Source organism: Rutilus rutilus, assembly GCF_951802725.1.
Source record: "Rutilus rutilus genome assembly, chromosome: 10".
NCBI classification, from domain to species: Eukaryota; Metazoa; Chordata; class Actinopteri; order Cypriniformes; family Leuciscidae; genus Rutilus; species Rutilus rutilus.
Window position 1 is genome coordinate 24,287,821 of NC_140215.1, and position 18,921 is coordinate 24,306,741.

Here is an 18,921-nt window from a genome sequence, read left to right on the forward strand (position 1 = left end):
TTTCACCATTATACGGTAGGGGGCGCTATTACACACCTTCTGAAAGAGTACTGAATCTCCTGATCAAAACACAGGTGAAAAAGAAGCAGAAACAATTGATATCATATATACAGTAAACATATGCATATTTTGAAATAACGCGATCATCAACATTAAACAGTATATAAATCAAAACTGCCTAATGTTAATGAATGAAATGTAGACCCAGGTCGAGCTATAGGACTGTGAATCTTTGTGGGTGTTGATGGACTCGATCTACTCCATCTGTGTTTTGATCATCGTTCTGAATCCCATCCAGACGTACTCTTTGACAAAACCACAAAATTTTGCTTTTTTTTTTTTTACAAAACAAGAATGCATTAAGAATGCATTAAGCTAATAAAACAGGATTTTTTTGCATAAAAGCAGAGGGTCTTGCCTTTCTGTTGACAAACTGCATGTTCAGATATTCCTACAACAAAATATATTCTGGGGTCATGACATTTTTATTAAAAAATATAGTCAATATAGTACATAAAATATAAAATCAACAGCTACTTTGCAACTGTACGTTACTGATTATTTCAGAAAATCGTTCCTTTGGAAAAGCCAGTCTTTTTTAAAAAGAGGAAAACTCTGTTCCTTTGGAAAAGCCAGTCTTTTTTAAAAAGGGGAAAACTCCATATCCCATGTATGATCAAGCACAGCTTTAGTAAAGAATAAACTAAAGAGAATGTGCTACGCTGGTTGTTTGAAGCTTAAAGATGGATCTGAAACTGATCACAGAAGAACAACCAGCAAAGCATATTGAGCTCTAACATCTACAAGAGGGTTGGGGTGATTCCTCCATGTTTTCGTTCTGTGTGAAAGTGAGCACTCATTTCGTTCTCTCCCTCGTTCAGTCTCTCTTATGTTATGACTCTGTGCCCACATGTGAAAAATGACTGACATGAGTAAAGTGTTTCCTCCTAAATGTTATATGCCTGAGTACTGACCTGATGTCAGCAGGACACGGGAGATTTTGTTCTGATGTAAGAACTATTGATACAAATTCAGAGATTTTCAAGAAATATATTCCGGAAAATACATGCCTTTATATTATCTTATTTTACTAAATTTTCATACATATCTATTTCTTTTGCCCTGTCTGATTATATTCACTTAATATATAACCGGCTGTGTTTATATTCAAACATTCACAGTAAAAACTGGTCTGCCCTGCTCTATTAGTATATCATGCAATTAAACTTGTTCATTTTGCACAGTCCTGTGAGTTGCATGGATATTTAGCCAAACTTTAGGTGCACAACTTATAACTAAATAAATCAGGCTGAGACTATGAGGAATGGTTACTGTAATACTGTACGTCATGAAGATGCAAGGGATCATACAACACTTCTAATATAAGCATCTAAATAAATATATATACTAATATTTTCATTCACACTTTTACAGCTCACATGCGACTGGTGGCCATGATTCAATGTTCTTGACGAACACCAAGTCTTACACAAAACAATGACAATAAAGTCATAAAGACATTTATGATTAGATTAAATGCAAGTCATGCAAAAACACATGATCTTATATGTGTTTTTCCTGTTTACACAAAAGGATTGTGCCAAATATCTGTGGAAAAACAGGAATCTGTTAACAGCGTATATGGCCGTAGTGCTGCTGGTCTGTCTAGACACACACACACACAGACCGATCAATGAGGGCGGATGTAGATTAACTCTTATATGAATTATTGAAAAATTACGTCTGACAGTCCAGGAGTAGTTATATTGAAAGAACTCCTTAGAAATTCATCAGCTCAGGAAAACGTGTATATTGTGCGGGAATATTCATGAGGTGAAATGGGGTCCTCAGTGGGGACCAACAGGGCAGGTTCCTATAGTGAGTAGGTCCTGATTTTTTTTTTTTTTGAATTATTCAAATGTCTGGCACAAGGGCAGCCTACTGAAATAATAAAAACCTCCCAAAGTGAACTCTCTGTGAGGTTGGAGTCTGAGGACACACACACATCTCCTGTGAGATGTTGTCACTGTTAATATAATAGCGACAGAGAGAATTTATGGTCGCATAAAAGTGGACATGCTCTCCCACAATGCCTGACTGCTCAGGCTGAGTTACAGAAAGCCACACGACCGCACTGGGGTCTCGGGAGCTGAAAGAGGTGCCGTGTTCCCCGCCCTGTCCATCTTTCCCCCTGTCTGTCTTTTTGTCTTTCGTTCTCTCCATCTCTCGCTGCTTTGCATTGGCTCGCTGCCACACTTTTCTTTTTCCCTCAGACTGATGCGGCCGCTGGGAAATGTGGTCAACGTTCACAGATCTGCTCGAGTCATTACTCTCTCTCTCTCTCTCTCTCTGCCCTTCTCCTGCTCTCTCCCACACCTTCACGGCCGAGATGAAGATGTTGACAGAGCAGCCGGGCTCCAGTTGGCTGCAGGCCAGTGCAGGTTCAGCCTCAGAGGAGGAGAAACACAGAGAGAAACCCGCAGAAAAAGTCCTGTGACAAATTATTTTATAAGTACAAATATTCCATGTAATCTCTAGATTAATATGAGAAAAAACTGCATGTACAATAATTATACAAGAATTAGAAAGTTCAAAAGAGCTTTAGATGAGGTATGTGTGCCTGTGTGCTGGCTCCGGGTCCCTGACGGCCCTTGGCTGTATATGCTCTGCTGTTATAGATGGTTTTGACTGAAGAGGGGCTCAGATACCTGAGGTCAAATTTGCTGTGTTGGTGCCATTCACTAATTGCCATATGACATATGAGTGGAGCTGTTTATTGTCTAGAAAGGCTTGTGATAGGTTATGAATTTTAAATACTGGTGATATCTTTGACGAATACTAAGCATGAATCAAAAACTTGTGTGATTTAACATGCAAATATAAAACATTAAAATCCCTCCAAAAACCAAATTTTGTATGGAAGCTCATCTTGTGGATTACAATGTACAGAGTAAATCCTGTTCAGATAGCCTAGGAATCTAGACGCACCCTAGCGGCAGCAAATTTTATTTTGCAGCCAGGTTCGTCTAGCGACTCTCTGTTGGCTTGCGAGCTGGAAAAACCAAACTCTAGTCAGGCCAATCACATCGTGTATAGAGTCGGTGGGCGGGCTTAACATAATGACGGCAGAGTTGTGACGGTTCCGCGTGAATTCTCTGCTACTTGAAAACAAAGAAGATGGCTGCTGCTGCTGGCGAACAGCGCTCTTTCGAATCGGCTTTGGCCGCGACTCTGGAAGACTTGGAGTTAAGCTTTTCTTTGAGAAAAGAACAAAGAACGGCACTGTAGTCATTCTTAAAAAAGGAAGATGTGTTCGGAGTTTTGCCGACCAGATAATCTATCAACTAGCTCTGCTAGTGGGAAAACGCTCTGGTTGGTTGTAGCGCTATCCTATTGCGTGCAGAGGGAATTTGAAAGACAACCGTTTATCCCGCCCCTCGGATTGAGCCCTGCCAATGATGTGTTCCCAGACCCAACATCTTGATGTGGGTCTGTCTTGTCAGGCTACTGTTCAGAGGGAAAAAAGTGTAGAATGTTGATTTGGTTCCGGCTTTCCTCTTAATTCCCAGTCTGCATGTGAGATTGAGTTGGAGAGATTGGAATGTGGAAACCCTCCCTCCTCGCTTTACCTTCCCACTGTGTTTCAGAAAAGAAAAAAAAAACACTGGAAATTTCTGTTACAACACTTTCTCCTATCCCGGCTTCATGTACACAAACAACTGTAAGTAAAGAACCCCTTTTCATTTGATCTGATCTTGATCTAGTCCTAAAATCAGGAAATAAGCATTCTGGCACTTATGGTTCCATCCTCTCATAATCAGTGTTTTTTTTTAATGGGTTTTTGGTTAAATGCCTGAAATAAGGTCTGTGGTTAACAAAAGCTTCAGATATTTTTATATTTTATTCTATTAAAATAAGTACATTAGTAATAACCCACTCCTGATTTTGTAAACTTTTACGTGTCTTGAAAATGTGGTTGTCAACAAGTGGCTAAACGGGACTACAAAAGTTGTGTTTACAATCAAACTCTTGCAAATTATTCTAACTCAAACTTTCCAACTTTAAATGAGTTGTTGGAAGGTATATGGTGAAGTTTGTTTATAGGCTAACTTTAGCTTTTGGCAACAGTATTGCCAAGCTTCAAAACTCAAAACATGAGCAAACCGTGTAAGAATCAATTTTGTTGGTTACAGATTATTTTCTGAAGTAATGGCTATTGAAAACCTATTGAAATTTTGTCAAGGGAATCAGCAAATGTGGGAGTGTTTGGGAAACTTGTATGGAAATGTGCGTAATTTTTTTGCAATTCTGCTTCTATTTTGGTGTAACTAGCAGCGTAGAAATGACACACTGCTGCTTTAAGTCAACTTGGAATCAGTACACATAGTAATTGGAAGAACAGATGATATATTTTATGACCCTCAGAGGTGTAAATGCTTCCTCTAAAACCACCATTTGTCACAGTGAATGAAAACCACATTTACACGACCCCACTAAAGACAGGTAACTGTGTATTTTTCTTTGAGTATGTGTGAAACGGTTTCCTCAGTTCACTGAACGCCTTCCGTCACACATTGTGCCTGTGCTTCATGCAGACGACTCGACTCAAAGAGCATCTATTCTCTAGTCTATGACATCACTAAAGGTTAAACCCTCAGTGGTACACTCCCAAAGAACAGCGGACTCCTCCTGGGATCTGGCAGCGGTCTTCCATTATCCACGCGCTCCATGTGAAGCGGAGGAATGCACGGAGACGGACGAATCTGTCAGTCTGCTGTTTTGAAGTCCGAGTTGATGTCATCTCCCATGACAGCGCTCTCGGCTGCTTCGCCTCAGGATTTTACACGTTAACACACATACCATATGCTCTTTCTCCCTATATAAACCCCTTGATAGTATTGTTAAATAAGCAAAGGAATTTACCAGACCTTCATAATGATCTCGGTCAATGACCAGGCTGCTTAAAACGGCCATGCTGACCTTAGGAGCATGTGTGGGACCTTACATGAGGGACACACTCATTTTCCCCACCAGTGGAAATAGGATTGAGACCTTTCGACCTCCTTGCAATTTGAAACAGTATGTTTGAGAAAATAGTTCTGTCATTACATTGATGGCTTTATCAGATACAGTCTCAGGAGGAAATGTGGGATTGGCTATATACGCATGTGTTTCTGTGTTTCTGTGTGCTGTGCAAGGTTTCCAATGAAATAGAAATGAATTTGGAGCTCTGCTTCAAAACAGCTAGACAGTATTTGACGGCATCATAGCTGCCCTCCCAGTTAAAATATTTCTGCATATTTATACCTGTTCAAAAAGGTATAAATATGCATAAATATGTTGTCTTCTAAGATGTGTGGGTTTTGGCCAGATTTTAAGGCAGCATTGTATGTATCCTTCACAGAGGTGGCAATCCCATAATGCAGTGCATTCAAATTTTGGAATCGGTAAGAATTTTAAATATATTTCAAAAAGTCAATTATTTCTATAATGGCAAAGCTGAATTTTCAGCATCATTACTCGAGTCTTCAGTGTCACATAATCCTTTAGAAATCAATATAATATGCTGATCTGCTTAAGAAACATTTCTCATCATTATCAGTCTTCATTATCAATATTTTTGTGGAAACTGTGATTTGACTTTTTTTTATTACGATTAATTGAAAGTTCAAAAGAACAGTGTTTACTTGAATTAGAAACATTTTGTAATTTGTCACATTATAGTCTTTACTGTCTTTATAGATGTCTTTACTGATCAATTTAATGTGTCCATGCTGAATAAAAGTATTCATTTCTTTAAAAATCGAACTGACCCAAAACATTTGAATGTTAGTGAACTTATATTTCATTAAATAGCCTACTGAAAAGTATACATGTAAAATGTTCAAGCTAATTAAAAATGGTCTGTATGAGCTCATTTGTGTATTAGTAGGCTAGTTAGCTTAGCAGCATGATATATATAAAAAAAAGATTGTTTCAAATCAGTCACTTATGATGTTACAATGCTGCCTCGTACTGTACCTGCCTTTATACGTAGAACACAAGTTTTGGAACAGAGCTATGTTCGTGTGTGTGTGTGTGTGTGATCATCTTATCAGATCTGATTTAGCAGTGACTGAATGAGTGTGCTGCAGGTAATCTAGTAGTGAACAGAAAGAACCGCCACAGCGGTTTGAGAAGAAATTAAGCCCAGCTCTGCTGATAACACACTTACACCACACACACTTACAATGAGACTATCAGCCACCAGCCTACAGTGATCTCTTCAGCAGCTCTTCCTGTTTGTCCGTAAACACACACAATCTGTCAGTGTCCTCTGGACCAGGGACACACACACACACCCACCCACCACCATCATTTGAGACCGATTAGAGCCTGATGTGGTGCTATCAAATCTAATGATCAACACACAGCACTGAAAAATAATAACCTGTCTGACTCTGAATCCGCTTACATGACACTCACATGCAAAACTGTTTAAGTATTGCAAATTTACATTTTCATTTCAACGCCGACACACTATTTCCTGTTAATCTATATTTTGGTATTTGGCAATATTAAAAAAAGCCATGCCTGAGCGCATTCAGTCGGCATGACAGGCATCTTGCTAGATAGCTGCTGACATAAAATTATATTTCTTCCAGGCATATGAATAAATAGTACATTATTTAATAGTACAGTTTCTAAATGGACACCGATCCGCCACGTCTCCCATAAAAGGCATGAATCTCCCATTCCGACACAGCGAGACGCTGTGCTTAGCCCAACTGAAACCAAAGCCGTAAAAACACTGAGCACATTAAGGGAGGACTGAGCTCAGAGATTTTCGGGAAGATTAAAGCCAGAGGCTGTTTCAGCAGGGGGTCCAGGACTAAAGACCCTAACGCCAGTTGGTGGTGCCCAGGGTTGTATCCAGCAGGTTATTCTCAGTGGCAGCTGATGTTTTGTACAGCTTCTTCCAAAACCATCACACTAACATCAGAGCTTTCACATGTTCCCCTGTCATGCAATCAACTCCATACAGGATTTCCAGGGGATTTGTTAATAAATTAAGATTAGAGGCATGTACCACACGGGATGATTAGTTTTACACTCTCATCTTTTTCTGACCTCCCTTCATTTTCCTTTCACTCAAGCCTTCAAATCTGTCTGTTCACTCGGTTTCTGGGTAATGGAGTCCTGTCTAGTTTCTCCCCATCAGCCTGGACATGAAACTGAAAAGAACATTGGCATGAATTTTCATGCTGGTTCATGACCAGCATAGTCTCTCTTGTGGGAGTCTTGGGAGTTAAAGGCCCACTGAAGTGCCTTGGAATGCGCAGCTTTGTATGATGCGTTGACATAATTTCCACTGAAACAGGAAGCTAAGGCGGGACATATTGAATGGCTCCTCCCCCTTTTTAAATAGCCAATAGTGTTTACCTCACAGACTGCAAGTCGTACTTGACAGCACCCTGGAAGCGAATCCGAGCGCTGATAATACGTTAGATTCTAGAGAGCATTTGATTGGACAGAAGATGTGATAAGAAGCTGAAGTCCGCAGTGATGTCATAAAAATCCTTGATCCATTTTAGCAGAAGTGAGAGACTGTAAGTTTTGAAAGCTTATCACCTAAATGCAAATTTGTCATTGTTTTTGAACACCCCAGCTTATTCATAACCTTAAGGCTAACATATTCATACTAAAAGCTAAAAAACTTACATTTTGATTTCAGGGGGCCTGTAAGCTAGTTAATAAGTTTGAGGGGAACATCAGCATTTCAGCTAGCCCACCACTGCAACTATATACCGGTTAGAATACAGGTAAAACGAAGTAAAATGAACACCTCTATTCTTTTCAGTTCTTTTCTCGTTCTCTGAGTCTCACACACATAGTATGTGACAGTACTTCACATATTTCTGATAGATAACCAGCACAGGAAGAGAGAGAACAACTGACTGCTTTATCTTTCACACATTCTCAAACATGCCATTCCCGCGTGATTGTACCTTGTGATTCTTGCCGTAGCGGTAGATCATCCAGTCCTCTCCATTAGTGCTGACCTCCAGCTTAAAGCTGGTGACGAAGTAGGTCTTGTGTGTCTCTTTGGAGACGGCACCCTGGGTGGCGATGCCCGTCAGGACCTTCAGAAAGTGCAGGTCCACCTGAGGAGGAAAAATGCAAAAATGTAAGGGATTTGTCTTAAATAACTGTGACAGGACATTTTGTTTCTATTTCTGCGGGTTGAACTGAGTAGTCCCGCCCACCGTGACATCTCATTGGTCCAAAATCCTGCTTCATGTGACTTCGGATTGGTTATGATTGTCTCATGTCACTCAGCAGTTTCACGACTAGTGTGGACATATGAAACGCTTGTCACTTGAAGAGCTTCAAGCTTAACAAAACCCTAACCCTAAATATGAGCCAAGGTTTTACATTTGTTTTTATTTTATTTTCTGTTTGTACCTGTAATTAAGTTGTCATTAGTTTTAACTGTGTGACTGTTTTAGTTTTTCCAGAGTTTTATCATTTCAGTTAATTAAGTTTTATTTTGTGTCTTTAAAGTTAAGTCAGTGTTTTAATTAATGTATCATTAAATATGAAATAAAAATGTACATTTGTACAAAATGTTCTAATTTAGCTGTTGTTTTCTAAGCACTCCGCGCTAAAAACGGGATGATGAAAGAGTGATGGGAGGGAGATAAGCAAGGAGGCAGAGAGAGGGATGAGATAGAAGGAAGAGCTGAAAGATAGATAGAGCTGTGGGAATATGGAGCATCCCCTCCCTGCAGATCATGGGCGGCAGCGAAGGTGTTATCAGAGCCTTAAGATCAATCACCTGAGCTCTGATCGATACTAACCACCTTCATTCAACTCTCCCTCTCTCCACACAGATTATCACCCTCCCTTGCTCTCCGGACCCCCCCGCGATGATGATGATGATTGCGGTGCGAGAGCCGCATCTCTGCCCGTCCGCCTCTACCGCAGTGAGGTCTTTAATCAGGCATTCAGCTCCCGTCCTAGAGGAGGGCTGTTACCCATGATCCTCGCCTCTCCCTGCTCAGCGGGATGTCATCCGAACATGAGCGGGAAAACTGCAGCGTTTGTTATCTGTCAGTGAGACAGGTGTGGCTTTCACACACAGATACAAGCACACACACATATAGTGCCTTCTGTAAAAGCTGCTTAGGGCCACGGAGAAACACACCTAGACAAAAAAATCAATAGAACCCAGTTACTGCTGCTAACTATTTATTCCTAGGAAAGGACCCTCATCAATCAAGTGGCTGTTACCATCAGAGTAGGCTGTGCATCATCAACCCCTGCATTCGCCCAGAGACCAGAAAGAGAGAGAGAGAGAGAGAGAGAGATGCAGCCTACCACGTCTGAGAAGTGAGTCCCTGATGAATAGTAATAAAAAGAGAGGGAGAGAAACAATGGGAAAATGGCACGCAAGAAGATGTGATGAGATGTTAAAGAGATGTTCTGGGTTCAAAACAAGCTAAACTCTCTCATCAGCACATGTGGAATCATGCTGATTACCACAGAAGATCATTTTATGTCGTCCCTCAGTTAAAAAAAAAAGTAAGAAAACTATTATTGTGCTAAGAATAGCAGTGTTTTTCAGCTGCTGTCTTCATGTTTTTTTCTGATTTCTCTTCCCCCAGACTCTGACTGTTCCCGAAACTTCACCAGTCCATAACAGCAAGTTATCAGTTTTACCAGCTTTACATGGTCATAATATTGAGCTAAAAAAAAATTATATAAATTTGCACAAGCAAGGTCAGTGAATGATCTCAATAGTCCTATTTTAATATAATATAATATAATATAATGTAATGTAATTAATAGAATAGAATAGAATAGAATAGAATAGAATAGAATAGAATAGAATAGAATAGAATAGAATACAAAAGAATAGAATAGAATAGAGCATTCATTAACATTTATCTCAAAAGTACCTTACTGTTTTAATAATTTTTGGCAAAAAAAAAAATATATATATAAATATATATATATTTTTTTATAAAATAAATATGGTACAGCCTTTTGTGGCAATTATATCTATTTTTTAACAATAGAGTGGTGCAAGTATGACATCAGAACCCAGAAGTCCTGGGTTCTTCCTTTGAGATTTTCCTATGGGGTTTAATAATGGGGTTTTTCGTTTTATGTGTAAAATAAAGCCTGTGGTAAACATGACTATACTTTGACGTTTTTATTTCTACAATGTAATTTGCACACACCCATAGCGAGAATGCATATTTTGAAGCAGTTATGTACGCTTTTAATAAGTAACTAGATACGACAGTTTGGGGTGTGAGAATGTGCAGTTTACATTGTAGAACAAAACGTCAAAGTATCGTCAAGTTATGTTTACCACAGGCTTCATTTTACACATAAATTGAAAAACCCCATTATAAAAACCTCAAAGGAAAATCTCGAAGGAACCAGCTGCGAATTAGACTTCGCCATACCTGCACCACTCTATGGGCTGCAACTTGCAAGTGCCTTACTGTGGCACATCATGCCTCAGATGCTTTTCACAACAGATAGCTTGTATTACGCCCAGAGCATTCCTTTAAGTTAATTTACCCTGGGTGATTTTAATGAATATCAATGATACTCGAATCTCAAATGCATGTACAAACTTAAAACAGAATGATGCCTCTCACTCTGAACACACACACACACACACACACACAAAAGAGCAGAGGCGTCTGAGGTGAAGTATGGTCCTCAGGCATGTTGGCATTTACGACAGCTGTTTGTCAAGATGGATGTCTGGGCCGTGGACCCTGAGAGCGAGGGAGTGATGTCAGGTGTTAACACAACACAACAGCTGTGAGATCTTCCAGAAGCCCACAATTCAGGAGCATCCTGACACAAATACGACACACCACTTAAAGTAACACCAAAAGTAATCAGTCTCATTCTAAAGGCCCGGTGTAGCACCTAACCCGAGCGACATCCCGCCAGAATCAGAAAACTCAAATCGGTCTGTCCATTCCCAAGCCTTTCGAGATTGTAAATAAGTTTGCAAAAGAGCGACGAGAACTTGTTCCTTATTCTCTCCCTTATGTGGATGTGCAGAAGACATAAATGAGAGAGCGAAAGAGAGGAAACCTCACCTGGATGTATTCTTTGTTGCTGTCCTCATTGGGCGTCCATGCGTTGTCTTCAAAGTTAAGTCGAGCCTGTCTTGGAGACCATCGGCCATCATAGAAGCTGGACGATGCAGTGATCTGGTCATCGCTGATCTTATCCGTCTCCATGCCAAGAGCATTACTGCAATGGAAATCTGAGGAACACACAGAGTTTTCTCAGAATGTCTTCATATCTAGTCCGTTTTATAAAGACACCCTCTTAAACAGCTTCAATGTAGTTAGCTAGTTAGCGAACCAAGTTTTAAAATTTGTGGCTTTCTTCAAAGTAGAAAGAAAAAAAGGATCACATACTGTCATTGACCTCCTTGAGGGTCATGTTGTAGCGGGCAGAGAATCCATCTTTGGCCACGGCCATGTCCGTATGAAAGGACAGAGAGAGGATACCAGTGGACGACTGTATTTCAGAGGGGATTTTAGTACCGCAATGTCGTCCAATCAGAGGTCCCACTGCAAAACACAAAAATGGTTTCTCAGTGATGGGATGTGAATGGGTCTCATTTTGCTCCTGCTGGCCACTCATAAGACCAGACTGGTTATTCTTTATATGTGCCTACAACCTATACAACAGCACCTCTCTGAATTCTGGGACATTTGTCTGTCAGCAGATGTATGTGATTTAGTTTGGTCAGGCTGTAATGCTGTAGAGAGGCTGCTGTCTCACAGTAATGAATCCATCCTCCACCCTGACACACACACACGCACAAACAGAGTCCCGGATGGGTGAAATAGCCTAGTATCAATCAAGTACATTGATTTTCTTCTCTTTTGGAGAGGAAAGGGCTTTAATACTGCAAGTGCTTTCGAACGGTAGGTAGAAATAACTCTCTCTCTCGCCTTTGATGGTGTTGATGATCAAATCAGGTGGCTATTGTACATAACTTTGATCAGGACTCTGCGTATGTGAATCTTGCTTGTCGAAAGTTGCTTACAATCTCCCCAAAAATCATGTTTCATAAATAAATCAAGTAAATGTAAATGAAATCAGGAAAATGTAAAAATTGATGTCTTTTTTCAAAGCAAGAAATATAAAAGCACATTCAAAATATTATAATATTAAGTAGTAAAAATGTATGTATATATATATGTGTGTGTGTGTGTGTGTGTGTGTATATATATATAAACAAGAAAATTGAGCATGTTAAGCATATTTTTAGCATATTTAAGCATATTTTCCATTATATTTGCATATTTCATAAAGTCATAATCAAAATTACAAGTAGTGCATATAAGTAACAAATTGACAATTAAGAACAATTAAGAATTTTTTTTCACCATATTTTTCATATTTTTAAAAAATAAAATCAATTAAATGTAAAAATAGGCTTTCCTTTTCATGGCAACAATATATTAAACATACTGGAAATATTATAATATTAAGTAGACTATATTATAAAAGTATTTATTTTTCATGAGGCAAATGAAGATGATGGTGCTCAATTAAGCATATTTTTCACCATATTTTCTTAACAGTAATTCATAAGGATTAGGGAGTACAGAATACTACAATAGCACAGAAACACATTACAGTTTAATTAAATATGATCTTGGTCAAGCTGCTTAGAGTTTATAGACCACCTTAAATATACTGTTGTGTTTTAGTGTCTACAGTTACTGTGCGTCTGATTATATGCGCTTGTACAATGCTACAATATGAAGCTTTACCCAGAAGCAGACGGGCGAGAGGTGGGGGCAGTACGGGGGTCTCAGGGCTGAAGCATTAATAAGACAGCTGGGGGAAAAGAGCGTATTCCACAGCTCTCTGTTCCAGACAAGGATTAAATCCTATTGCAGTGTTATTCACGCCCCATTTTCACTTTCCTGATAAAGGTTACCATGGCTGCTGTTACCCCCCGTCCCCCATCTCCTCCACCCCTCCGTGCGGAAGAGTACGGGTGCCGTGGCTTTTTGGCCCCGCCTGGCGCAGATAAGGCAAAGCAAGGCCCTGGGCTCCGCTTTCATCTGCCAACGCTCGATACTAAAATAGCTCCAGCGGCAGCCGCAGTAACAGCATGACAGCAATGCGCCTGAGTTTCATACCGGCGGAGATGCTGGCGCAGCGGCCAACGGACGGGTGTTGCGTGTCACAGGGCAAGAGCGAACAGCTGTATAGATTGGTGGATAAACCAACCAGATGGCCCATACAGTGTGATAGTGAACGGTATGTGGATTAGAAATCATTAAGTGACCAAATTATGCATGGCAGACAATGAGGTCAGAGGGAAATGGGAAATGCAATCCTCTTAAAGACACGGGTGGTCTGGACATTGGAAAACCGCGGTCTAATCCAAACCCCGACTGTAAATCCAAATAGAATTCCCCGGGATTACAACATCTAGACTCACCCTGCGGGAGGCCGTCCCACACCTCCAGCCAGTCGTACTTGCACTCGCCCTCCGAGCCCTGCAAGGGGTCGTTCTCCAGGTCAAAGGTCAGGAAGGTGAGGGTGACGTCCATGTGAGGAGGGACGATGATGATGAAGGTGCACTCTAGATTGTGGGGGTATTTGTCAGGGAAGCCGGGCGACTCGATCACACCTGACGGACTGGTGAAGTTTCGGGAACAGTCGGAGCCTGGGGGAAGAGAAAAATCAGAAAATACATGAAGACAGCAGCTGCAACACACTGTTACGTGTATGTGTGAGACGTGATGGTTTTGTATTGACCGAAATATCAGAGTGGACTTGTTCTGGAGGGGCAGCAGAAGCACATTACTTGCTTTCTTGTGTCAATCTCAGACAGGGAAAGAGACACACTCGGTTAGCTCGCTGAGAAAAACATATTGATGTGAACGAAAACGGGAACATTCATCAAAGCGGAGCTTTAAATATGTACAGAAAAATCCTTCATCTGCAAAAGTGCTAAATTAGAATGATTTCCCATCCCTGCAGCTGCTGTCTATATTCATTTACCGCTACAGTCGGAGATAGCGCTCAGGCTTTCTCATACTGCACGTTTGCATCTAATAAAGGAGCGATTTCAGTGAAACAGACACACGTAGTAACGTAGTTGTGCTCCGGGCAGCATAGAGCGTGTTAAGGGGTCACCTTAGGACATGATGTTGTATGATATGCATCTCAGTTTAACGTTGTGCCAGTGCTGTATAAGTAAACGCTTTCTCATTCTCTCAAAGTCTGATTTATTCTAGTGAATCAATTAATTTGAATGGTTCTTAAACAGACTTATAAATAGGTTCACAGATTTGAGCATATTTTATAACATTTAGACCATTACAATATTTTCAACTTAGTTACACAATATATATTAATGTACTGTGATCATATGTGACCCTGGATCACAAAACCAGTCATAAGTCGCACAGGTATATTTGTGGCAATAGCCAACAATACATTGTATAGATTTATCGGTAACACTTTACAATAATAGTACATGAATAATCATGTACTAATACCTGAATTAATAATTACTTTACTATGAACTAATGATGAGTTAAGACATGTATTAATGAGGTACTAACCTTAATTACGACATGAGTATCATGAATTCCTACATGAATATACCATCTTAACTACGCGTTAGTACATGCTTGTTAATTAATGTATTAATTAACATTTCGAGGTAAAGTAAATCAAACATGCTCTAGATCAGAAGAAAGATGTACTAAAAGGGCACAATGCTAAATTGTTCATAAATTTGACACCATCAATTGTCACATACATCAGTGAATGACACAAGATGTCTTGAAATATTTATATTAAACCTACTCATTGAACACACAATGATGCATTCTTAATTAAAACTATCTCATTCCGTTTTAAGTGATTCCACTGCTGCCTTCAAGTGTAAAATACCTACTACACTAGCATATTCATTAAACAGATGCAATTTTCAAAATTAAAATCAGTGTTAGCACAGATGATGGTTATTTTCTGGATTTGTTTACTGTCTTTATATCATAATGCAGTCGGATGTTAGTCTTGTTTGCTGGCTCTTCTTTGGGGCCACTATTGCCCCTTCAAAATTTGTCCACTTTTTTCCTACCGTTCAGTTCCTTCTCCATCTAAATTCAGGCACAGCACCTCTGCTCTTCCACTTCTTTACAAACCACCGACAAGCACCAAATGATATCTGATTTAGAAGAGCTGAATATGTATAAAACATGTGTAATTGATACATTTTTGAAGATTTACTCTTGGAGGGCCAACACAAGAAATTACATGATACATTAACAAATCATGAATTCATGTTACTTTCCAAGTAATTAATGATGAGTTAGTAATGATGTGCCCCTCCAAGTAAAGTCATGACATTATGATACATTAACAAGTCATGAATTCATGTTAGGGTTAGGGTTTAACATTGTGCCCTTTTAGTACATCTTTCTTTTGATCTAGAGCATGTTTGATTTACTTTACCTCGAAATGTTAATTAATACATTAATTAACAAGCATGTACTAACGCGTAGTTAAGATGGTATATTCATGTAGGAATTCATGATACTCATGTCGTAATTAAGGTTAGTACCTCATTAATACATGTCTTAACTCATCATTAGTTCATAGTAAAGTAATTATTAATTCAGGTATTAGTACATGATTATTCATGTACTATTATTGTAAAGTGTTACCGATTTATCTTTTATGCCAAAAATCATTAGTATATTAAGTAAAGATCATGTTCCATGAAGATATTTAGTCAATTTCCTACCGTAAATATATAAAACATTTATTTTTGTGAGTGAATGCAGCACAGTCGTGAACATAAATGGACAACTTTAAAGGCAATTTTGTATCTCTGCCAAATATTGTCATATCCTAACAAACCATACAGCAATGGAAATCTTATTTATTCAGCTTCCAGATGATGTATAAATATCAATTTAAAAAGATTGATCCATATGACTGGTTTTGTGGTCCAGGGTCACGTATGTTATTTAAAGTTAGGTCATTTTTTTGTTTTTGGTTCAGATATGTTTTTATTCAGCAATCCAAACTTTATTCATCAGACTTAAGATGTGGTCATATTTGCTGTTGTACGCCAACTTTTTTTTGTCATTTCAATGGGAATTCCGCATGAGGGCATAATTATTTGCCACACAGAATTTGCAAAGGGTTCAAGTTGGTCAAGCTGATTCACGGCATTGACAGATAGAAAGAATATCATAGTTTGCAACAATATGTAAATGATGGTATTTTCATTTCTGGTTGAACTATCCCTTTAAGACTGTTTAGTAAAACCTCTATATTTTCATGATGGTTTTAAGCCTGTGCTGGCCAGTGTTTGGCTTTGTATCACAAGAGTTAGTAGTGCTTCTTGTATGCTAACACATGCACAGTCATGCTTCACCTTCAGCAGTGACACATGTCCTACACACCAGCCTTTGACATGATGCACAGCACGTTCACGTGTAATGTCACCTCTTCAGAGGGATGGAGAGTCACAGAGCTCATGCTAATGCACACACCTCAACACACACAGTATGCAGTCAAGCACATTGAATCCCATGATATCATTCCTGCACTCCCAAAGGTTCTCTGAGGCACATGAATTGCCACTTGTATTATGTAAAAAATACTAGTGTAGAACTTAAAAGAGATCTGTTGACAGGAGCTGTGGGGGTAAAACATCAGCGGATCAGAGAACAAACGTTCAGTGATCTGTGACACTGAACTCCTCAATAACTGAAACGCTTTAACTAGGCCTACTTCTGCGCTTGCAGAGCAGCTGCGTGAGTCAAAGCCCAACTGCACAGGCTGGGAGTGACAACTGTTTCACATAACCTCAAATCACCTATACACATATCTTCCTTCAGTCCTGATGCAAAATTAACAGAGCGCTATTTAAAGTACTAGAGCCGGAGACAGCAGTATAATGTCTGAGGCCTTAATGACAGGTCAGTGACCCCATGTGGACGGGTTTGGACCTGTCCTTGAGACTCACAAACATGCTCATGCACATGAGTCTACAGAGACTGTAGGATGCTGCAGTTTATAGGTACATTTTTTTAGGCAAAAAGGTTGTGAGTTTCGTCCCAAATTTTGCCCCAGTAACATTTAGCGATGAGTACATCATCCAACCCATGTTATTGACTTATTCTAAATCACTACGCTAAGGCCTTATATTCCTATATATAGGTGATCACAGAGGGATTGATTGAAGCCACCTCAGAGTAAAAACTAAAATAAGAATGTGATTTCTCATATTTGAGAATATATTGTTCTAAAAAAAAACTGCTTAGGCTACTAGAACACAAAATTGAGATATTACAATTATTTAAGTTTTATTTATTTTTATTGAAGTAATTATTTGTTATTTAACTTTTATAATTATTTATTAATTAAAATTAATTAATTAATTAAGTGTGAATTTTCATTTCTTTTTTTCCACTGCATTCAGTTTTCTCCCTGACACCCCAGTACCACATAAACATTTATTTTCATACTTCCAGCTTTATATCCCACAATATGAGTATTTTATTAAGTGCATTCCTGTAGCTCAAAAAGTTGATCATGGTGGCAACAAGTTCATGGGGTAAAATTGTATATACCTAGGATACAATATAAGTTGCTTTGGATGAAAGCATCTGCCAAATGCATAAATATAAATGTGTATTCCCTTTTTTGTTATTTCTTTTGAGGCGTAAACAGGCTAGAGTTTTAGGGAGGTTAAGATGATAGACGAGGATGCCTGTAGCCCCCCTTAAATAGGGTGTGGAATGACCTATGCTCATGCACCCAGCGCTCAGTGTGGGCAGGGCAGCACACAGGAAACCAGGGCCTGTCTGGCACCCTAGCAGCTGAGAGAGAGAGACAGGTCCCAGAGAGACAGCAGGTCAGGGTTAATGTTACACCCTTCTGCACTAATACAGCACACTACATCTGTTCAAGGCCTACGTGTGTGTGTGTGTGCGCGTATGTATCTGTCAGATTCACATCCTCTGCAAAATGGCCATGCATTTCCACTAGCACCTGCTTGCACACGTCAGGAGTTGAAAGTTATTTCTCTTCAGCACAAACTCTCTTTCCTTATTATTTCTCCCATCTGCAGTGATCAGTGATATAAATAACTCATTACAAAAGTATGTCAGTGAGGGTGAAACGCAGCTCTACAACAATACCCAGCACATCTTGACACAATGACAGTGACTGATCCAGCAGTCTTATCCCTGTCCACACCGGCAGCCTAAAAATCCAACGAAAAAGACAACACTATTTTTCAATGTTTCACCAATGAGTCTACTCTGAAGCCTTTATGGTGATCGCCATGAGTTTTCTCACCACAGACATAAAGTACGATACAATACAAATCAGAAACCAAATTTAATTCCACAAAGGTTGTTCTTTGATGGATTGGGAAATTTTCATTTAACTATCAATTTTGTCTCATATGTTATATACATTAAGATCTATTAAATGTGAAGAGTTTATATATATATAAAAAAAAATTAGATTTAAAGAAAATAGTCCATTTGTGAATTTTCCTTTTTCCATTGCATTTTGTTTCCTTCCGCTCCGTGACACTCTAATACTACATAAATACAGTTGCGTGAAAGCATCCAGTCTGGCACGTTTGCTCTATTACTAGGTCAGCTGTGCTGTCAGACTTCCTTTACCCTGCCACGGTGGCATTAAGCTTTACTACAGCTTGTTTCTCAGATAGGCTGTGTGTGTGTGTGTGTGTGTGCGTGCGTGAGTATATCAGAGCATATGAGACCCTGCCAGTCATGCACTGACCCCTCATACTCACGCCACCTCAGACAGTATGCCAGACCCCCGCTGAGCCTCTACTGTACTGCGCTGCAGTATGCATGAGTGACC

At 39.4% G+C, this 18,921-nt stretch overlaps 1 protein-coding gene across 2 annotated transcripts in view; it reads right to left on the minus strand.

Moving 5' to 3' along the window:
* nrp2b (neuropilin 2b) overlaps positions 1-18,921 on the minus strand; it is an 87,151-nt gene that overhangs the window by 28,662 nt on the left and 39,568 nt on the right. For both annotated transcript variants that reach the window (XM_084421756.1, XM_084421757.1), the window contains exons 4-7: positions 13,490-13,717; positions 11,439-11,594; positions 11,112-11,281; positions 7,989-8,144 (exon numbers count right to left, since the gene is read on the minus strand). In XM_084421756.1, the coding sequence (XP_084277882.1) occupies positions 7,989-8,144; positions 11,112-11,281; positions 11,439-11,594; positions 13,490-13,717 (710 nt within the window). The remainder of the gene's footprint in view (positions 1-7,988; positions 8,145-11,111; positions 11,282-11,438; positions 11,595-13,489; positions 13,718-18,921) is intronic.